The following is a 23,522-nucleotide window of genomic DNA, read 5'->3' as shown; positions in this document are numbered from 1 at the left end:
GGGCACTAAGACCCGGAGGAGGAGTGGTTTCATCCTGGACCGGACCACTGCAGCTCATAGCGGAGGGGGGCACTAAGACCCGGAGGAGGAGTGGTTTGATCCGGGTCAGACCAACATGGCGGCAGCAGCGATGTGGAGGAAAGTTCAACTTCTCAGACCAGTGAAGGTTTATTCTGTTAGCACGGTGAGAGACATTTATCACTTATAATAAGTGTGTGTGTGTGTGTGTGTGTGTGTGTGTGTGTGTGTGTGTGTCTGTGTGTTTGTGTGTTTGTGTGTGTGTCTGTCTGTCTGTGTGTGTGTGTGTGTGTGTGTGTGTGTGTGTCTGTGTGTTTGTGTGTGTGTGTGTGTGTGTGTGTGTGTGTGTGTGTCACTAAGGGGTTAAATAAATAAATGAACTTGTTATTGTTCTTTAACGGATCTTGTGTCTTATTGATTATTCAGGATGTTTTATGACTGAGACAGAATTATTAGTAAATGTAAAGTGAACTAGAAAATTTCTAAAGATATTTTGATTGTGTGCTTGCCTCTGGACCGTGACTCTCGTGGTTTATCAAAAGGGGCGGGGATTAAACAGGGACTTTCTGCTGAGTACACTCACACCTCATACAAGTCTCTAGGACAAACGGTTCACTAGTTAGTAAAAGGGGGTGTGGCTAATAAAAAGGGGCGGGGTCATCAATCACCAGTTAAACAGGGACTCTATGCTGAGTAATCGGACATCTTACACAAGTTTCTAGGACAAACGGTTCATTGGTTATGAAAGGGGGCGTGGCTAATCAAAAAGGGCGGGAATTTATGAAATATTGTTATGTATAAGTGGTCAGTGATGAACCATCATCATGCTTGACAAGTTTGAGGAAGATTGGACAATGTATGGTCAAGTTATAAGGTCTCATGTTTTATGAAGTCTGTTCACTTAGAGTAAACTGACAGTTATCAGTTAGAATGTCTGTGTTGGAGGAGGGAGGAGGGAGGGGGGGGAGGCTTTGGTAGCTAAGCAACCACGTGGCCAGGTGGAGTCGACCAATAAGAGCAGAGCAATCAACTGAAATTAACTGCTGTTGGAGACAGTTCCGCAGACAGAGGTGGACAAACTGAAAATTCTGGCCTTGAACAGAAAGCATTTTTGGCAAAACCATAATACCTATCATTGATCCGACTTCACTTTGAGCGTCCTGAGTTCTTCCTGAACATCTCCATATGTTTTTTTTTAAGAAAAATGAAAAAATAGCTTTGTTAGAGTGAATTAAAAAAACTCTTACAACTCCTTTTTTGAGATATCATCGTGCGTTTTTAATATGGGAGCCAATGAGGCTGTTGGTGCGTTTTGTTTGTGCATCTGTGCGTCCTGCACCAAAACTATAACTCTGACAGCTTTACCAGAGGATTGTGAGGGAGAAGACTAATTTTCCTACGTTTCTATGTATAAATTATTTCTGTAGAGTGAAATTTGCGGCCTGGAGCGCAGTTTTCTCTCCCTCTACACTCTGTTTGATGACATCACCACTCTAGACTCTCCATAGGGTTACATTGGGGGGATTTTTTGACGTGTTTTTGCCCAATAATTTGAAAACCGTTTGTCGAAACCCTTATAAAAGTCATAGCACACTTGTCATGGGCGAACCGGTTGGTTTGATACCTTTTTTGTGTATGTGCGACCAAAACTCTGGGAGGAGTAGTCGACCGAAAAATGACACGGAAGAAACGGAAGATTAAAAATAAAAAAAATAAAAATAAAAATAGTCCCGGTGAAGAGTAGTTAGTGTGCTTTTGCAAGCAAGCACACAAAATAATATCTCTCCATCATAATAAAAACAATATCTGGATATTATATATTCTATCAGTCTTTATGTTATTATTATTATATTATATTATATATCAGGATGTATGAATGAGATAGTTTAATGGTCCTCTGCTAACAGCACCACTCATTTCCTTCCTTTTCTCTTTTTCTGCTGCCAAACTAAACCAGTTTGTTGTTGCAGCGTTTCACTTTCCGACTCTGAGAAATTCCTTCTTTTGGAATTGAACTGACTTTAAAACATTGTTTACCTCCTTCAACCACAAAGCTGCGAAAACTTTAAGTCCGTGCTCCAAATGTAAAATATTCAGTGAACTTGTTTGAGTTTATAATTACAATTATTAGTACTTTTATTTCATAAACCTCCGTCGCTGCGTATTTCTGTAAAATGTCTGTTTCCTCCTGTTGTTTATGTGACGAGCCTTCTGAGTCAGGTATATATTAGATATATATTAAATGTATAATAGGGCTGCAACTAACGACTATTTTAATAGTCGACTAGTCACCGACTATTGAAACGATTAGTCGACTAATCGGATAATTATTCATTTTTTCTTAAATTTAGCATGAAGTTGCTTTAAATATGTGGCAAATGATAATAAACACAAGAAAGATGGGTACATAAATGAAAAATGCATCTTTTATTCAACAATTCAGCTGCTGATTCATACAAAAAATAAATAAACCTCTGTCCATTTTTTCTGGACAGGAAAATGTGTTTTATAAAACTGTATTTCTGCTCCATCAAGTGGGTGGAACTGGTTCTGGGTTCTGGATGTAGTCTGGGTTGAACTGGGCTCACCTGTTGGAACCTCGTATCACGGACCAGCACCAGTACTGACCATAGACTGTATAAATATATAAAATATATATATATATATATATATATATGGTACGGTATATTTGGTACGTGTAGCTGTGTTGGACGCCGCAAGCGCGTACGTTACCGCTCGCGCTCGGCAGAGATTGTAATGAAGTGAAATGCCTCACTCTGTTGGAAAAACACGTCTGGCGACAATAGTCGACAATGGAATTCATTGTCCACTATTTCTGTTATCGATTTTTGTCGACAACGTCGACGAATCGTTGCAGCCCTAATGTATAATATGTATACATTAGTAGGTCAGGACCAGAGACAGCTCTGGAGACCAGCATTAGAGATCTGGATCAGGTTCAGGTAGGAGGTCAGGACCAGAGACAGCTCTGGAGACCAGCATTAGAGATCTGGATCAGGTTCAGGTAGGAGGTCAGGACCAGAGACAGCTCTGGAGACCAGCATTAGAGATCTGGATCAGGTTCAGGTAGGAGGTCAGGACCAGAGACAGCTCTGGAGACCAGCAGTAGAGATCTGGATCAGGTTCAGGTAGGAGGTCAGGACCAGAGACAGCTCTGGAGACCAGCAGTAGAGATCTGGATCAGGTTCAGGTACGAGGTCAGGACCAGAGACAGCTCTGGAGACCAGCAGTAGGGATCTGGATCTGATGCTGCAGCAGGTAGAAGAGGAGCTGATGAGGTGGGACATGGACCTGTTGGCTGGTTGGAGACCAGGACCACCATGTTCTGGATCATCTGAAGAGGTTTGACTGTGCAGCCCGTCAGGAGGTTTACAGGAGTCAGGTTCTGAGAGTAGCATGTTGACCGCTTATGTTTTGGTCTTATGGGTAATTTAGTGTGTTTTATTGGTCATTTTGTGTCTTTTTTGGGTAATTTAGTGACAGTTTTTGGTCAATTTCTGTTTTCTTTTTTTTTGTGTATTTTTTTGGTAATTTAAAAGCTTTTTTTTTTTTTTTACATCTTTTTAGTCATTTTGCGTCTAATTTTGAAACTTTTTGGTCATTTTCTGACTTTCTTGGTAACTTTACGTTCTCCTGGGGAAAGTCCAGGTTCGTCTGACCCGAGTTGAGTAGCATGTTGAATTGGTAAGGTCTGATTTTCTGACCTGGTAACTGAGGCGACGTGACTGGAGAAGGTGAGTTGGTCATCAACCATCAGCCCTAAGTTCCTCTCCACCTGGTGGAGGAAGACACAGGAGGAGGAAGACACAGGGAGTCATGATGATGTTGTGGTGTATTGTGGGTTTAGCAGGGAGGACCAGCAGGTCAGTTGTTGAAAGGTTCAACTGGAGGTGATGGTCCTTCATCCATGTTCTTTTAGTCATGGTTCCACCGTGTTTTTGCCTGTTTTTGAAACCTTTTTGTGTCTTTTTTGGTCTTTTTGTGTCTGTTATTTTTCAGTCATGGTTCCACCGTGCGGCGGTTCTCCAGTCGGCTCCTCCGGGTCCTTCAGGGTTCTTCCCAGCGGTTGAAGGTTCCATGCTGCCGTCAGGAACCTTCACCAACAAAGTGGCGTTTATCACCGGAGGGGGAACCGGACTGGGCCGGGCCATGACCCAGAACCTGTCCCAGCTGGGGGCGCAGTGTGTCATCGCCAGCAGGTCAGAGGTCACATCAAGCCCCACCCACAACCACACACACGTTCTCTGGGTTCTGGTTCTGGTTCTGGTTCTGGATCCAGAGAACCTTTTTCTGTTCATAAACGTTAATTAACTTGATGTGTTTGTTCTTTAGGAAGTTGGACGTTCTGCAGAAAACAGCCGACGAGATCAGCAGCCAGACGGGCAACAAGGTGACAAATACAGAACCAGACCCAGACAGAACCAGAACAAAGCACGCCTGACAAAATGTTTTTGTTTAAAGACCTTTTTATACCTGAACCGGTCTGAACTAGTCTGAACAGGTCTGGACTGGTCTGAACTGGTGTGGACTGGTCTGAACCGGTCTGAACTGGTCTGGACTGGTCTTAAACAGTCTGAACCGGTCTGGACTGGTCTGAACTGGTCTGAACCGGTCTGAACTTGTCTGAACCGGTCCCTCTCTCTCTCAGGTCCATGTGGTCCAGTGTGATGTCAGAGATCCGGAGGCGGTCTCTCGGTGTGTCGACCAGATGGAAACTCTGACGGGACTCCCTGATGTGAGAACAATAAACTTTATTTTCGTTCGTTATTATTTTTAAAGTAACTAAAGTACTGCTGATGACATCACGGGGATCCTTTGTCCTGATTGGTCCAGGTGATCATCAACAACGCGGCGGGAAACTTCGTGTGTCCGTCAGAACGTCTGTCGGCGAACGCCTGGCGGAGCATCACCGACATCGTCCTCAACGGGACGGCGTTCGTCACCCTGGAGGTCGGCAAGAGGCTGATCCAGAGCCAGAGAGGTCAGAGGTCACTGACGGGTCACTGAGGGGTCACTCAGAGGTCACTCAGAGGTGACTGAGGGGTCACTCAGAGGTCACTGATCCACAGTCAGAGAGGTTTATTGTTCTTCAAGCTGTTTGTTTATTGTTGTTGTTTAGGTGCGACCTTCCTGGCCATCACCACCATCTACGCCGAGTCCGGTTCTGGTTTCGTGGCGCCCAGTGCGGCGGCGAAGGCCGGAGTCGAGGCGCTCTACAAGTCGGTCTGACCTTTGATCTTTCTGTTGTCGCTGTGATGTGCTGTTGCCATGGTAACACCATTGTTGTTGTTGTGGTCGCAGGTCTCTGGCGGCGGAGTGGGGTCGCTACGGCAACAGGTTCAACATCATCCAGCCTGGACCAATCAGAACCAAGGTACCGCCCCCCTGCCCACAGCTGGTCTGCAGTTTATTTGCAGTTATTGGTTGTTGTTGTTGTTTCTTGTTCTATTTCATTCTTACTGACCGCCAGCGCCGTTGCTTTAAGCGCTGGATATTCCATCTGGAGCAGGTCGAGTTATTTATACCAACAAAGTCACCTGTGACCCCTGGGTGAGCCCTGGATGACCCCTGGGTGACCCCTGGGTGACCCTTGGATGACCCCTGGGTGAGCCCTGGATGACCCCTGGGTGACCCTTGGATGAGCCCTGGATGACCCCTGGGTGACCCCTGGGTGACCCTTGGATGAGCCCTGGATGACCCCTGGGTGACCCCTGGGTGACCCTTGGATGACCCCTGGGTGACCCTTGGATGACCCCTGGGTGAGCCCTGGATGACCCCTGGGTGACCCTTGGATGACCCCTGGGTGAGCCCTGGATGACCCCTGGGTGACCCCTGGATGACCCAGGAACATCTCTAGTTCGGTGTCTCCAGAGGATCTGTTCCTTGTTCCATCTGTCTTCTCCTGATTGAGGAATAATCTTTTAGCAGCTCAGTGGGCTGGTCGTCTCGTGACCTGATTGGTGAGTTGGTGCTTCGGCTGTTCGTCCACTAGAGACTGAGGCAAGCTGCTCTTTCTTTCAAGTATTTCTTCGAACGAACGTGATCTCTCCGTTACGGTTCGTACTGAATTACTCCGTACAGATAAGTAAGCTTAGTTGTTTTAATTCATCATCAGAAATTTATTGAGTAGGATAAACCCCTTGAGAGGAATCCTCTCGTTTTCGAGGGGGTCCTAAAGTACATTACAAAACAAAACACTCAACAATTTACAGACATACAACAACAAAGACAACAGGCATCAACACAAACATGACAAACAAAAAATGAACACAAGAATAATCACAACCTCTCAATGGCCACAAGTTGGCCATAACATTAGCCTAGTAAAACTGAAAGAAGTAACATAATATTATTGTAAATTGAAATTGCATTTTTAAAAATAAAAAAAAAAAATAAATAGAAAAAAATGACATAATATTATCTGAAACATGTGCAGTTTAACTCAAAATAAGAAGACAGGGCATATTTAAAACTATGAAAAGACGTCAATGATCGTATGTTTAAAGGAAGATTATTCCAGTCCGATGGCGCTTTGAACTTAAATGCTTTTTTACCAATTGTTTTGTTCACTGTAGGAATGAAAAAGAAATACTGAGATGAGTGTCGTAATTGATATGTTGAGGAATATGGAATCAAAAATTGTTGTAAATAGACAGGATAATTGCAATGTATACATTTAAAAATAAACTGTAGCCAGTGAATATGTCTTCTTATATTGAGTGTGGGCCATTTGAGTGTGTTATACATGATACAATGATGAGTGTAAAATAAACAACCAAGAACAAATCTACATAGACAGTTATATGCTGTGTTGAGGGGTAGAAGATTGGTTTTAGATGCATTTAGATATACTACATCAGCGTAATCAAAAAACGGTAAAATAAGTTGTAGGGCAAGTTTCCTTCGAACATTAAGTGTAAAACAGTTCTTGGATCGAAATAAAACACCAATACCAAAGTTGATTTTACGGAGAATATAGTCAATGTGAGGTTTGAAGGTAAGTTCTGAGTCAAGCCATAAACCTAGATATTTAAATTGTTCAACTCTATGCAGATTTGTACCATCATTACATGTTATTATTAAATTATTAGACTTTGTTTTTAGATTATGTTTTGTACCAAAGACCATGGAAAAAGATTTAGTTTTATTGAGCAGAAGTCTGTTAGATGAGAGCCAGTTTTGTACGATATCAAAATCCAATTGAAGAGCATTTTGTATCTGTGAAATATTAGATTTAGAGGTATAAAGGACAGTATCATCAGCATAGAGTTGAACTGAGGTATTAGAACAAATCACAGGAAGATCATTAATAAAAATTGAGAAAAGAAGAGGTCCAAGTGTTGAACCTTGGGGTACACCCCTTTGTTGTACAAATAAGTCAGACTTACATCCTTGAACAACAACACATTGCTTTCTGTTATGTAAATAAGAATTGAACCAGAGAAGTACATTTTGCGAAAAACCAATTGCATAAAGCTTGTCTAAAAGTAAATAGTGGTCCACCAAATCAAAAGCCTTCTTCAGATCAATAAAAATAGCTCCTGTGAGATCACCAGAGTCAGATGCTGAAAATATATCATTAGTCAACTTAACAAGTGCAGTGGTTGTTGAATAATTAGGTCTAAATCCAGACTGAAAAGGTGACAGTACATTATTTATTTTAAGATAATGTGATATTTGATTGAAAATTATTTTTTCAAAGACTTTTGTGACAGTACAGATTATCGATATTGGTCTATAATTATTTGGATCAAGGATGTCGCCACCTTTATGTATTGGCGTAATACGTGAGTATTTCCACATTGCTGGTATCTCACAGGTAGCAAAAGACATGTTGAACAAATCAGCTAGAGGAAACATAAGGATATGGGAGGCCAATTTAATATATCTTGATTCAATCCCATCAAGGCCAGCACCACTACTCAGACTAAGTTGTTTAATGGCATTATGAACTTCTTGGGGTGTGATTTTAGTAAATGAGAAGGTACTATGACAGGCAGACATATTATTAGAACATTGATTGTAGGAAAAATCTGATATTGAGTCAGAACAGACTGTGGAAAAATGCTGACTGAATACTTGAGCAATTAAGAAAGGTTCATGAATTATCGAATTATCATCACGTATTTTATTAATAGAGCTTTTATCAGAGGTATTTATTATGGATTTTAAAGCATTCCAGAATTGTTTAGGATTTTTAAACTTATTAGAGAGACATTCTTTATAATAATCAGATTTTGTGTTGCGGGTCATTGTCTTGGAAAGATTTCTTAGTTTCCTGTATGTTTCCCAATCAGCGTTTTCCCTTGTCTGCCGAAATTTAGCCCAGGCCTTGTCCCTCTGTCTAAAAAGGCTTAAAAGATCAGAAGTTATCCAGGGAAGATGTCGTCCCTTGACCTTAGAAAATTTCCATGGAGCATGTTTATCTACTACTTGTGTGAGCTCAGAGTACAGAAAGTCCCAGGCATCCTGAGCAGTTGGTATTAACTGATACCTGTCCCAATTAATAGAAATTAGATCATTAATAAATAGGTCTATATTCATTTTCTTATATTGTCTGATTTTTATTAATTTTGGTGGTGCTTTTGGGATTTTAATTTTCCATACACAATAGATAACAGAGTGATCACTGAGGCAGTCTGACAATATACCAGCTTCAACAAATCTTTCAGGATGAGTGACAAGTATCCAATCAAGTAGGGACTGGGACTTAGGAGTAATTCGAGTGGGTTCCTTAATGATTTGTGTTAAATTTAGATTTTCAAAGTTCTTTTTATCTTTACCAGAGGACTTATCTAGCCAATTTTTATTAAAATCGCCTAGAATAATCATTTCATTTTTAAAGGGGATAGCATCAAAGGTAGACATCAAGCACTTGGAGGACTCTACAGGGGCAGAGGGTGGTCTATACACATTACCAACAGTAATATATTTATTCTGATGAAATATAATTTTAACAAAAAGGCATTCAAAGTGTGTTGGTTTAACTGTAGGTGTAATTAGCTCAGCTGTTAAATTAGAAGAGACATAGGTGACCACACCGCCTCTCCTGGAGCCTCTATCAGCTCTATATAGAACATAATTTTCTAGTTTTATTTCATTGTCAGAGATGTTGCTATTGAGCCATGTTTCAGATAGGGTAATAATATTGGGATTGTGTTGGGCTACCCATGCACGAAGTAAATCAATTTTTGGCACAAGACTTCGAATATTCAGGTGAATGATTTTTAAACCTTTAATATTATTCATTTTGAATATTAGAGTTTATATGAATAGATAACACTGTTCAGGGTTAGGCAGATAAGATCATCAGAAAAAATTGTAGAGGGTTGTGATAGTACAACACAAAAAAGTACAACACAGAAACACAAGACAAACAAGAAACAAACACAGTATAAAACAAACAAAAACACAAAAAACATAAATGATGGCCCAGCAGCCCCAGCCATCCTAGGCCAAGGCATCTCCGTGAGAGGGCCAAATTAAGTCAATAGACAAAGACCAAGAATAGTCCGCAAACAGGTCGGTCTGCATCAAAGGGAGGAAAAAAAAAAAAAAAGTGATGACGATAGCTCCGTGCTGTCAGCTGTCAGTGAAACTGAAAACAACTGGCATTGCGACAGTTCAGTTTTACGGCAGTAACAAAAAAGAAAGATGCCAGCGAGGATAATCCATGGATACAGGTGAATAAGTCGGTCAAAAGTTAAATAAATCGAATAATATGTCACGCCTTATTAGCGCAGTCACAGCAAAAGTTCAGTTCATTAAATAATAATGGAAGCAGACGCTGCTCCTGCATTAATACTTGTAATTCAATGTGAACTTTACTTATGGGGAAGAGCTCATGGGGGTCACAGGAGAGCTTGAAGGAGTCATAAAAGCTGCTTCAGCGGCTCTGTGACAGGTAAATAGCTGTGGTTTCCCGTTGACAATGACACTCAATGTGGATGGATACCGGAGGGAGTATTTTAAATTTAACTCCCGAAGTCTCTGTTTAACAGGATCAAAGGAGCGGCGTTTCTTCATTAGATCAGCACTGAAGTCAGGATATATGTGTATTTGGTTACCTTGAAACACCAGCTCCCTCTTTTCTCTGGAAAAACGGAGGATTTTTACCTTATCCTGGAAGTTGAGGAGTTTGACCAGGATGGGTCTTGGACCTGCTCTGTCGTTGTGGCGGAATGTAGGCGTGCGGTGAGCTCGCTCAATGACCGGAGGAGTGGGAAAGTTTTCGGGGCCGAGTAATTGAGGAATTAACTTGGACATAAACTCCAGGATATCGCGGCCCTCCGCAGATTCAGGAATCCTTACAAAGCGAAGGTTAGAGGCTCGGCTTCGGTTCTCCAGGTCCTGGATCTTGTCCATCAGGTAAGCATTGTCCCTAGTTAGCTCCTTAGTCAGCGTGCTGAGATTTGTAACGTCATCCTCGTTTGCTCCGACCCGCTGCTCTAGTGAAGCTACATGTTCTCCAAGAGTGTCCAGAGAAACCTGAATGTTGCACAGTTTTGCTTGAATTGGATCCACCTTTGAATCAAGATGAGCGAGCATCTCAGTTTTGATTTCTTGTATGCCATCCCATAAAGTTTGTAGGGAGATCTGGCTTTGTTGATCAGCTGCCATTGTTTGCAGTTTTAGTATTATCCAATCTTGTGCCAAAATCAATAGGCAGGAGAGAAAAGACGACTTAAACACTGCGATGCACAAAGGTGTGAATAGTAAAATTAAGGATTTTTTTTGTCGAGCTATCTTAAGAGAGCAGACCTGCCTGCGTTGTGCTCCCTCACGCTGCGGCCATATTGACTGTGAAGTGAAAGTTAATTGATAGCTGATGCTAGGAGCCGGCGGCTCGCTGAGCTTGTATTTGTTTTGAACAGCGGTGTTTCCGCCGCATGATATATATATTTTTTCTTTCTCTCTCTTGTAATTGTGCAGCTTAGTGTCAACTGTGTTAATTTAGAACTTTTGAGATCTTGAGCTCGCCTGTCTGGATCTCTTGTATGGCCCCGCTCCAAACGGAGGACGGCCTCGGTCAGTGTCCCGGGTTGAGCACCTGATGACAGGTATATCTGACGACCCGTGTATGGACGCTTTGGCTCACAAAGTTGACACTCTTTCATCTGAGTTTGCCAGATTAAGCAGATTCTCAACCTGACAAACTGTTCGTTTGTTACGGGGGTTGTAGGAAAGGTCAGCCTCTGAAACAGAGGCTTTCTATTCCAGGTGGATTGTCGAGGTGATTCTATATGCTAACAGGTCTACCTGCATCTAGTAACATGCGGCTACTCGCAGTGTTCCCACATCATGGGCATCAAGGGGTTCCTCTTCAAGACATCTGTGCTGCTGCTACCTGGTCTTCATCGTGCACATTTGCTCGATTCTCCAGAGTAAATGTTGCTGCTCCTCATCCTGTGATGTTGCTGCTCCTCATCCTGTGATGTTGCTGCTCCTCATCCTGTGATGTTGCTACTCCTCATCCTGTGATGTTGCTGCTCCTCATCCTGTGATGTTGCTGCTCATCCTGCTCCTCATCCTGTGATGTTGCTGCTCCTCATCCTGTGATGTTGCTGCTCCTCATCCTGTGATGTTGCTGCTCCTCATCCTGTGATGTTGCTGCTCATCCTGCTCCTCATCCTGTGATGTTGCTGCTCCTCATCCTGTGATGTTGCTGCTCCTCATCCTGTAATGTTGCTGCTCCTCATCCTGTAATGTTGCTGCTCCTCATCCTGTGATGTTGCTGCTCCTCATCCTGTGATGTTGCTGCTCCTCATCCTGTGAGGTTGCTGCTCCTCATCCTGTGATGTTGCTGCTCCTCATCCTGTAATGTTGCTGCTCCTCATACTGTGATGTTGCTGCTCCTCATCCTGTGAGGTTGCTGCTCCTCATCCTGTGATGTTGCTGCTCGTCAGTAAGAATGAAAAAGAACCGTAGTTACATATGCAACTCTCGTTTATCTGCTGTCTGTTGTTTACTTGATGTGTGTTGTTGTTGTTTACCTGCGGTCTGCTCCAGAGAGCAGGTTCAGGTACGCTCACATGAGGATTTACAGTTCTACCGCTTGTTTCAGCTGTTGTCATGGTGACTCAGAGAGAACCTGAACGTTCTACCTGGAACAGACCCCAGTTGTCTTTAGTTGTTGTTGTTGTTGTTATTGTTGTTTGTTGTTGTGTTTAGGGGGCGTTCAGCCGTCTGGACCCGACCGGCAACTTTGAGAAGGCGATGATTGGTCGGATCCCGACGGGTCGACTGGGAACGCCGGCAGAGATCGCCAACCTGGCGGCGTACATCAGCAGCGACTTCGCCTCCTGGATGTCTGGAGCGGTGAGTCACAAATCCTGGATCTGGATCTGCACCAGGACTGATCCTGGACTGGACTCGATTGGACTGGATCTGGATCTGGATCTGGACTGGATCTGGATCTGAACCAGGACTGATCCTGGACCAGGACTGATCTAGACTGGATCTGGATCAGGACTGATCTAGACCAGGACTGATCCTGGACTGGATCTGGATCTGCACCAGGACTGATCCTGGACTGGATCTGGATCTGGATCAGGACTGATCCTGGACTGGATCTGGATCTGGATCAGGACTGATCTGGACCAGGACTGATCCTGGACTGGAGCTGGATCTGGATCAGGACTGATCCAGTCCAGGACTGTTCCTGGACTGGATCTAGATCTGCACCAGGACTGATCCTGGACTGGATCTGGATCTGGACCAGGAGTGATCCTGGACTGGATCTGGATCTCTTTACCTTCTATAAGTTTGTTTGTTTGTTTTCAGGTGATTCGGTTCGATGGCGGCGAGTACGTCTCCATGGCGGGAGAATTCAACGAGCTGCGCCAGGTGAGTGTTCCACTGAAACGGGTTCCTCAGGAACGTCCAGGAGAACATTCAGATTTACTCTGTCAAACAATTTCACTTGAGAGAGAGAACCGGTTCTCGTGCTTCTTCTTAACTCTGGACTAAGATGTTAATGTTTGTAAGCTAACGCTAGCTCATTAGCTCGTCCGTATCATCACATTGCAGTAAAACAGATTAAATAAATGAAAGATAAACGTTCTAGATGGTTCTCTAACGGCGTGGTTCTGATTTTAGTTTTACGTGATTAATATTTTTCCGTCTCAGAAATGAAAGTAATCTTCGTGTTTGTGTGTCAGGTGACCCCGGATCAGTGGAACGTCATGGAGGCGATGATCAGAGGAACCAAAGGATCCTAAACAACCAATCAGATCACTGAACACAGAGCTGGACCCGCCCACCTGCTGATGTCACTGGGAATCACTTTTATTGATCTGTGATGATTGAAAAACAGCTGTTAGCCTGTTAGCCTGTGGTCATTGTGAACACTGTGAAGAATAAACAAACTGTTTGTGTTGTTTAAAGACGACGTTTTGTTTTTATTAGATTTGTTTTTATTACAGATTTGTAATTACAGTGTGTTCATAAATCATCTTCAGTTGTTAACCTGAAAGTCGTATTTTACAAAATGAACACAAATGTATAACTTCACAGACAACCGTACAAGGAGAATGATTTATTTTTTTTAAAAAGGTGAATAAAAAAGTTGTTAATAATTATTTTCTACATGTTCTAAGACCAGTCTGATGTCATGGGGTCCTTTTTGACCACAGGTATGATTTTTTTAAACTTTTATTTCCTGTCATCTAAAAATAAACAAAGTTTTGCTAAAAGTTGACATCATCTACTCTGTTCATTCCCATCAAATTATTATTTCACTATAACGATTTATATATATAACGAGGTTTTATTATTATTTTTCTCTTGAAATGAGGCCTAATTTTGTATATTTGACTAAAATTGACCAATAGTAATGAAAAAAATATGAAAATTATATATCAATGTGTTGGTCATGAGTTGCCTTAAAAGGTGAATAAAAAAGTTGTTAATTATTTTCTACCTGTCCTGAAACCAGTGTGATGTTATGGGGCCCTTTTGGCCCCTGAGGACCAGGGGTCTACAGTCGACAGGAGGACTAAAAACGGTTAAATTCAAATATTAAAATCTAATTCTGTTGTTTGGCTGCTCCTGAATCTTTTTAATGGCAGTTGTTCTAAATATCTTTATGACATCCTGATTTTTTTTTAGACAGAAAAGAGAAGTTGCAGAAACTGGAGGAAAAATACAGAAGCTTTTATTAAAAACTGATCGTTAATATACCTAGAGTATGGTATGATAATTAATATGACAACGTAGATTGTTAAAAAGCAGAATGAACCCTGAACAAATTAGTTTTATATTTAAGAAAACCATTAATTATATTTGATATTATTTATATTATAAATATAAAATTGAAGTTATTGAGTGTTTCATACACACAGATTACACTGCAAATTATTTGTTTCTTACCAAGATAAAACTTTAGATTTAGAAGTGTAAGATAATTTATCTGGTTTTAAGAGTTAATTTATTATTTTAAGTGTTCAACATGCTTATTTCTAGATTTAATAATCTTAATTTAATAAATCTTGTCAAGGTAAATTATCTGTCCATGCAGCAAGATAATTTCCCTCAGATTTACTGTTTGATCTGGTTTTAGACCTTTAGATTTACTGTTTGATCTGGTTTTAGACCTTTAGATTTACTGTTTGATCTGGTTTTAGACCTTTAGATTTACTGTTTGATCTGGTTTTAGACCTTTAGATTTACTGTTTGATCTGGTTTTAGACCTTTAGATTTAATGTTTGATCTGGTTTTAGACCTTTAGATTTACTGTTTGATCTGGTTTTAGACCTTTAGATTTACTGTTTGATCTGGTTTTAGACCTTTAGATTTACTGTTTGATCTGGTTTTAGACCTTTAGATTTACTGTTTGATCTGGTTTTAGACCTTTAGATTTACTGTTTGATCTGGTTTTAGACCTTTAGATTTACTGTTTGATCTGGTTTTAGACCTTTAGATTTATTGTTTTATCTGTTTTTTAAACACCTTTTCTGCAGTGTAAAATTCTAAAAGATTGTGAATCCAGCTGCCTGAGTCTAATCCAAAGATTTGACACAAATGTTCATGTTTTCCTTCATAACGTGTGGGCTCAGAGCAGGCCGGCCTGGAGACACATCTGGTAGAAGAGTCCTTTCTGCTGCAGCAGCGCCGACGGAGAGTCCACCTCCACGATGGAGCCGCGCTCCATCACCATCACCCTGGCAACACACAGGAAGTTACATCATCTCCTCTAACAACCACAAGGAACAAAGTACAAATACTTTGTTACCTTACTTTAGTAGAAATTTGGGGTATCTGTACTTTACTGGAGTAATTATGTTTCGGTTCACTTTTTACTTCTACTCCTTTTCACATTTTCAAGCATCGGACCGCTTCACGTCGTTGGGGAGGTGGGGTAGTGGACTCAAGGCCCCTGGGGCCCCTGTGGCCCCAGGGGCCTTAATGGCATTCTCCCCCCTTACATTACTTTTACTTTTATACTTTAGGTAGTTTTGAAACCAGAACTTTTATACTTTAAGTAGTTTTGAAACCAGTACTTTTATACTTTTACTTGAGTAAAAAGCTTGAGTTGATACTTCTACAGAAGTCTTTTTTAACCCTAGTATCTATACTTCTACTTGAGTAATGAAAGTGAATACTTTTGACACCTCAGGTAATAACTTTATCTAATAATATTAATACCTTTATCTAATAACATTAATAACGTTATCTAATAACATTAATAACGTTATCTAATAACATTAATAACTTTATCTAATAACATTAATAACATTATATCATAACATTAATAACTTTATATCATAACATTAATAACTTTATATATTAACATTAATAACTTTATCTAATAACAATAACTTTATATAATAACATTAATAACGTTATCTAATAACATTAATAACTTTATCTAATAACATTAATAACATTATATCATAACATTAATAACTTTATATCATAACATTAATAACTTTATATATTAACATTAATAACTTTATCTAATAACAATAACTTTATATAATAACATTAATAACGTTATCTAATAACATTAATAACTTTATCTAATCACATTAATAACTTTATCTAATAACATTAATAACTTTATCTAATAACATTAATAACTTTATATCATAACATTAATAACTATATATTAACATTAATAACTTTATATATTAACATTAATAACTTTATCTAATAACATTAATAACGTTATCTAATTACATAAATAACTTTATCTAATAACATTAATAACTTTATATATTAACATTAATAACGTTATCGCATAACATTAATAACTTTATCTAATAACATTAATAACGTTATCTCATAACATTAATAACTTTATCTAATAACATTAATAACGTTATCTCATAACATTAATAACTTTATCTAATAACATTAATAACGTTATCTCATAACATTAATAACTTTATCTAATAATTAATAACGTTATATAAAGGTCAGGCTGGTACCGGCTGTAGTCCAGGATGGTGTTCAGGCGGTGAGCGATGGTCAGAACCGTACAGTCGTTGAACTGAGTCCTGATGGTGGACTGGATCAGCTGATCCGTCTTCAGGTCCACAGCTGCTGTAGCTTCATCCAGAACCAGGATCCTGGTCTTCCTCAGGAGAGCTCGAGCCAAACACAGCAGCTGCCTCTGACCCAGACTGGAACATGTTTAAAATAATAGTAATAATAATAATAATAATAATAATAATAATAATAAATAAACTGACGTTTAAACACAGCAGCTGCCTCTGACCCAGACTGGAACATGTTTAAAATAATAGTAATTATTATAGTGGTCGTGACTCTGACTAAAGTCTGGTCGTGACTCTGACTAACGTCTGGTCGTGACTCTGACTAACGTCTGGTTGTAACTCGGACTAAAGTCTGGTCGTGACTCTGACTAACGTCTGGTCGTAACTCGGACTAAAGTCTGCTCGTGACTCTGACTAACGTCTGGTCATGACTCTGACTAACGTCTGGTCGTAACTCGGACTAAAGTCTGCTTGTGACTCTGACTAACGTCTGGTTGTGATTTGGGCTAACCTCTGGTCATGACTCGGACTAACGTCTGGTCGTAACTCGGACTAAAGTCTGCTCGTGACTCTGACTAAAGTCTGCTCGTGACACTGACTAACGTCTGGTTGTGATTTGGGCTAACCTCTGGTCATGACTCAGGCTAAAATCTGGTCGTGACTCGTCCAGTTGTGTTTCGGGTGTACCTGAGGTTCTCACCCCCCTCGCTGCACTCGTGGTCGAGTTTCTGTGGCAGCGATGAGACGAAGCTGGTGAGGTGAGCCAGGTCCAGAACTCTCCACAGGTCCTCCTCAGAGCACGAGTCAAACGGGTCCAGGTTCATCCTCAGGGAGCCCGAGAACAGCACCGGGTCCTGGGGTCAGAGGTCACACAACACCCCCATCTACCATGAAGTACCTGCAGTATTGCAGTATTGTAGTACTTGCAGTATTTAGTACTTGTATTATTTATGTATTTCTGTAGTACTAACCTGGAGGATGATGGTGACCCTGGAGCGCAGGTCGTGCAGTATGCAGTACTTGTAGTATTTATGTAGTATTTTAGTACTAACCTGAGGGATGGTGACCCGGGAGCGCAGGTCATGCAGTATGCAGTACTTGTAGTATTCATGTAGTATTTTAGTACTAATCACTACTCAAAACGTATCTGTTTAAAACTGCCTATTCCCTTTGATGACTTTTACCCTGTCCAATATGTCAATATGTCTATTGTATTGTATTGTATTGCATTTTATATTGTATTTTATTGCTGTTGCTATTGCTCTTTCTATCCTTTTGTACGGTGTCCTTGAGTGCCAAGAAAGGCGCCTCCAAATAAAATGTATTATTATTATTATTATTATTATTACTTACCTGATGATGGTGACCCGGGAGCGCAGGTCGTGTAGTATGTAGTATTGTAGTATTTGTAGTATTTATGTAGTATTTTAGTACTAACCTGAGGGATGGTGACCCGGGAGCGCAGGTTGTGTAGTATGAAGTACTAGTAGTATTGCAGTATTTATGTAGTATTTTAGTACTAACCTGACGGATGATGGTAACCCGGGGGCGCAGGTCATGTAGTTTGTAGTATTGTAGTAATTGTAGTATTTATGTAGTATTTTAGTACTTGTACCTGAGTGATGATGGTGACCCGGGAGCGCAGGTCGTGTCGTATGTAGTATTGTAGTATTTATGTAGTATTTTAGTACTAACCTGAGGGATTGTGGTGACCCGGGAGTGCAGGTCGTGTAATATGTAGTATTGTAGTACTTGTAGTATTTATGTAGTATTTTAGTACTTGTACCTGAGGGATGATGGTGACCCGGGAGTGCAGGTTGTGTAGTATGTAGTATTGTAGTATTTATGTAGTATTTTAGTACTAACCTGAGGGATGATGGTGACCTGGGAGCGCAGGTCGTGTAATATGTAGTATTGTAGTACTTGTAGTATTTATGTAGTATTTTAGTACTTGTACTTGAGGGATGATGGTGACCCGGGAGTGCAGGTTGTGTAGTATGTAGTATTGTAGTATTTATGTAGTATTTTAGTAGTAACCTGAGGGATGATGGTGACCCGGGAGCACAGGTTGTGTAGTATGTAGTATTTGTAGTATTTATGTAGTATTTTAGTACTAACCTGAGGGATGATGGTGAACAGGGAGCGCAGGTCGTGTAGTATGTAGTATTGTAGTATTGTAGTATTTATGTAGTATTTTAGTACTAACCTGAGGGATGATGGTGACCCGGGAGCGTAGGTCATGTAGTATGTAGTATTGTAGTATTTATGTAGTATTTAAGTAGTAACCTGAGGGATGATGGTGACCCGGGAGCACAGGTTGTGTAGTATGTAGTATTTGTAGTATTTGTAGTATTTATGTAGTATTTTAGTACTAACCTGAGGCATGATGGTGACCCGGGAGCACAGGTTGTGTAGTATGTAGTATTTGTAGTATTTGTAGTATTTATGTAGTATTTTAGTACTAACCTGAGGGATGATGGTGACCCGGGAGCGCAGGTCATGTAGTATGTTGTATTGTAGTTTTTGTAGTATTTATGTAGTATTTTAGTACTAACCTGAGGGATGATGGTGACCCGGGAGCGCAGGTCGTGTAGTATGTAGTATTGTAGTATTTGTAGTATTTATGTACTATTTTAGTACTAACCTGAGGGATGATGGTGACCCGGGAGCGCAGGTCGTGTAGTATGTAGTATTGTAGTTTTTGGAGTATTTATGTAGTATTTTAGTACTAACCTGAGGGATGATTGTGACCCGGGAGCGCAGGTCGTGTAGTATGTAGTATTGTAGTTTTTGTAGTATTTATGTAGTATTTTAGTACTAACCTGAGGGATGATGGTGACCCGGGAGCGCAGGTCGTGTAGTATGTTGTATTGTAGTTTTTGTAGTATTTATGTAGTATTTTAGTACTAACCTGAGGGATGATGGTGACCCGGGAGCGCAGGTCGTGTAGTATGTAGTATTTGTAGTTTTTGGAGTATTTATGTAGTATTTTAGTACTAACCTGAGGGATGATGGTGACCCGGGAGCGCAGGTCGTGTAGTATGTTGTATTGTAGTTTTTGTAGTATTTATGTAGTATTTTAGTACTAACCTGAGGGATGATGGTGACCCGGGAGCGCAGGTCGTGTAGTATGTAGTATTGTAGTTTTTGTAGTATTTATGTAGTATTTTAGTACTAACCTGAGGGATGATGGTGACCCGGGAGCGCAGGTCGTGTAGTCCGATCTGAGAAACGTCTGTCCCGTCAATGAAGATTTGTCCCTTTGCTGCTTCCAGAATCCTGAAGATTCCCAGAGCCAGAGAAGACTTCCCGGCTCCGGTCCGTCCTACGATCCCGACCTGCCGGTCAGGGAGTATTTAGACTTTCAGAGTAAAAGTATGTTTGTGTTTATTTTTACTACGTAGTCTTGGTGTGTTTGGGACCTTTTCTCGGTCCTGGATGTCGATGGTGATGCCGTTTAGAGCCCAGTCCAGACCTTTACGGTACCGGAGTCCGTAGTCCTGGAAACGGATGTTTCCCGTGGCGGGCCAGGCGGTGGGCAGCACGCCGGGGACGGACCACGCCGCCTGAGGACACATGGATCACACGGATCACACTTCACTTTGGTCATTTTGGTCATTTTAGTAATTTTGTGTCTTTTTTTAGTAATTTTGGGTCATTTTGTGTCTTTTGTTGTGTCTTTTTTGGTCATTTTGTGTCTTTTTTAGTCCTTTAGTCCAACATAAAATGTGATTTTTAATATATATATTTTTTAACTTTCAAAACACTATCATGCTCAATAAAGAATTGTAAATGTGTCAAATGTGACCAAAGGTGTCAAATCTACCATATAAGAGGGTTCCATCCAGTTCTATCATTTGATACTAAATCTATTTGAGCTTGTCTCCAGTTTTACTTGGTATATCATCATCAAACTGAAACTGGCCTCATGGAGTTTACAGCCAGAACTTTAGAGGTAAATGTACAGTAGGGCTCCACGCTGCTTTGTTTTCTAGTCTGATGGAGGCAACAAGTCTGGATTATTTGGAGCTTTTGGAAACTCCACAGGGTTAATGAAGACTTCCTGCGGTCCTCTTTCACCTCTTTCTCCGTGTCCTCGTACTCTTTGACGCGTTCCACCGACACAATGTTGTTCTCCACGTCGGTCCAGGACCGAACGATCCAGCTCAGGACCCCCGTCACCTAAACACACACCAGTTTTATTTTCTGTGTAAACTGGCACATGGCCCTGATCAAGAAGAACATTAAAATGTATTCGTAACCTTTATTTAATTGAACATTATTAATGTTCAGACATCCAGCAGGTTTATAGATTCTGACACGATTAAATAAAATACGAAAAGGACATGAACTCAATTAAATAAAATAGTAAAATAAATGATTCAGGATCTACACAAAACAATTTATAAAGTGTTAAGAAATAAAAAGATCTGTGAGTTTTTATTTTATTTATTTATTCTGAAAACTTGATATGATTTATTATGAGAAATTATTTTGGTAAAAAGCTGAACACATCCTGTGGACCATTGATCTTTCTCTGGGTTAAAAAGTGAAGTTAGAACCTGGAGAGAGTGAGAAACGGCGAGTCCCACGATGCCCGGACTCAGCTGGTCCCGACCCCGAACCGACAGGACGGCTGCAGCCAGAACCAGAAGGTTCCCCAGGAACTCCAGATTTACTGCCAGCCACCTGACACAGACACACAGTCTATAACCACCTGACACAGGCAGTCTATAAACACCTGACACAGACACACAGTCTATAACCACCTGACACAGGCAGTCTATAAACACCTGACACACACAGTATATAAACACCTGACACTGACACAGTCTATAAACACCTGACACACACAGTCTATAACCACCTGACACACACAGTATATAACCACCTGACACACACAGTATATAAACACCTGACACTGACACAGTCTATAAACACCTGACACTGACACAGTCTATAAACACCTGACACACACAGTCTATAACCACCTGACACACACAGTCTATAAACACCTGACAGTGACACACAGTCTATAAACACCTGACACACACAGTCTATAAACACCTGACAGTGACACACAGTCTATAAACACCTGACACACACAGTCTATAAACACCTGACACTGACACAGTCTATAAACACCTGACACACACAGTCTATAAACACCTGACACACACAGTCTATAAACACCTGACACTGACACAGTCTATAAACACCTGACACAGACACACACAGTCTATAAACACCTGACACAGACACACACAGTCTATAAGCACCTGACACAGACACACACAGTCTATAAGCACCTGACACAGACACACAGTCTATAAACACCTGACACAGACACACAGTCTATAAACACCTGACACAGACACACACAGTCTATAAACACCTGACACAGACACACACAGTCTATAAGCACCTGACACAGACACACACAGTCTATAAGCACCTGACACAGACACACACAGTCTATAAACACCTGACACAGACACACACAGTCTATAAGCACCTGACACAGACACACACAGTCTATAAACACCTGACACAAACAGTCTATAAACACCTGACACAGACACACAGTCTATAAACACCTGACACAGACACACACAGTCTATAAACACCTGACACAGACGCACACAGTCTATAAACACCTGACACAGACAGTCTATAAACACCTGACACACACAGTCTATAAGCACCTGACACAGACACAGACAGTCTATAAACACCTGACACAGACACATATATATATATATGTATATATATATATATATATATATGTATATATATATATATATATATATATATATATATATATATACACTACCGGCCAAACGTTTGGAAGCCAGATCAAATTTGTACAAAAAAGATCATAGTTTCATTGGTATACTTTTCAACAACTAAAAATACATTAATTAATCATAAAACGAGTCACTTATCAGAACACATTGAACCATAATTATCGGTTCTTCAGGTTTTATTGCTTCGGCCTTTTGGATTTTTTGTATATTTAGTTTATATATATATATATATATATATATATGTATATGAGGGTGTGAGATAACTAACAATAGAATACACAGAACAAATGACTAGAGATGTAACAACACATCGATAGTAATAATAATAATAAGAATAATAATAATAATAATAATAATAATAATAATAGTAATAATAATAATAATAATAATAATAGTAATAATAGTAATAATAATAATAATAAAAATAATAATAATAATAATAGTAATAATAATAATAATAGTAATAATAATAATAATAATAGTAATAATAATAATAATAATAGTAATAATAATAATAATAATAATAGTAATAATAATAATAATAATAATAATAATAGTAATAATAATAATAATAATAATAATAATAATAATAGTAATAATAATAATAATAATAATAATAGTAATAATAATAATAATAATAGTAATAATAATAATAATAATAATAATAGTAATAATAATAATAATAATAATAGTCCTCTGAGTGTATAATGGACCTGGTGGCGACGAAGCGAGGGAAATAAGCCTCCTGGTTGCAGTCGATGCGTCTGTTGGCCTGCAGGATGAAGCGGCGCTGCTCCCCGAAGGCTCTGATGACGCCGGCGCCCTGCACCGTCTCGTTGAAGTGGCTGTAGATCGGCGAGCGACTCACCGCCTCCAGGCGCCGCAGCTGACACGACGACGCCACGTAGAAACTCTGAAAGAACCGTAGAAAGTCCTAATGAGAGCCGGGCCTCCAGATATATAAACTGAGCTCTTAGTCAGGATAAATACCTCAGATCAATGAGATATCTGCTTATTAATGTAAATACCTCAGATCAATGAGATATCTGCTTATTAATGTAAATACCTCAGATCAATGAGATATCTGCTTATTAATGTAAATACCTCAGATCAATGAGATATCTGCTTATTAATGTAAATACCTCAGATCAATGAGATATCTGCTTATTAATGTAAA

General features: G+C 40.1%; 2 protein-coding genes across 2 annotated transcripts in view; one reads left to right on the top strand and one right to left on the bottom strand.

The window, feature by feature from the left end:
- The first annotated feature begins 81 nt into the window (after window positions 1-81).
- Window positions 82-13,747, top strand: decr1 (2,4-dienoyl CoA reductase 1, mitochondrial). Its single transcript, XM_059339042.1, has 10 exons — window positions 82-184; window positions 4,039-4,238; window positions 4,372-4,429; window positions 4,688-4,774; window positions 4,873-5,020; window positions 5,159-5,258; window positions 5,341-5,413; window positions 12,211-12,357; window positions 12,823-12,885; window positions 13,200-13,747. Exons 1-10 carry the CDS (start codon window positions 116-118, stop codon window positions 13,257-13,259), a joined length of 1,005 nt encoding a protein of 334 aa, XP_059195025.1. The 5' UTR covers window positions 82-115; the 3' UTR covers window positions 13,260-13,747.
- Window positions 13,548-23,522, bottom strand: part of LOC131976128 (multidrug resistance-associated protein 1-like) — a gene marked incomplete at its 5' end in the record, with an annotated part of 21,351 nt that continues 11,376 nt past the window's right edge. Inside the window, 8 exons of the mRNA XM_059339043.1 lie at window positions 13,548-15,200; window positions 16,470-16,664; window positions 17,226-17,392; window positions 19,718-19,876; window positions 19,961-20,104; window positions 20,619-20,720; window positions 21,101-21,227; window positions 23,059-23,258. Coding sequence (XP_059195026.1) covers window positions 15,092-15,200; window positions 16,470-16,664; window positions 17,226-17,392; window positions 19,718-19,876; window positions 19,961-20,104; window positions 20,619-20,720; window positions 21,101-21,227; window positions 23,059-23,258 — 1,203 coding nt within the window. The remainder of the gene's footprint in view (window positions 15,201-16,469; window positions 16,665-17,225; window positions 17,393-19,717; window positions 19,877-19,960; window positions 20,105-20,618; window positions 20,721-21,100; window positions 21,228-23,058; window positions 23,259-23,522) is intronic.

This window comes from Centropristis striata, chromosome 8 (assembly GCF_030273125.1).
Source record: "Centropristis striata isolate RG_2023a ecotype Rhode Island chromosome 8, C.striata_1.0, whole genome shotgun sequence".
In the NCBI taxonomy this organism is placed as follows: domain Eukaryota; kingdom Metazoa; phylum Chordata; class Actinopteri; order Perciformes; family Serranidae; genus Centropristis; species Centropristis striata.
The sequence above is the reverse complement of the archived record's forward strand: the minus strand, read 5'-3'. Positions and strand labels throughout refer to the sequence as shown.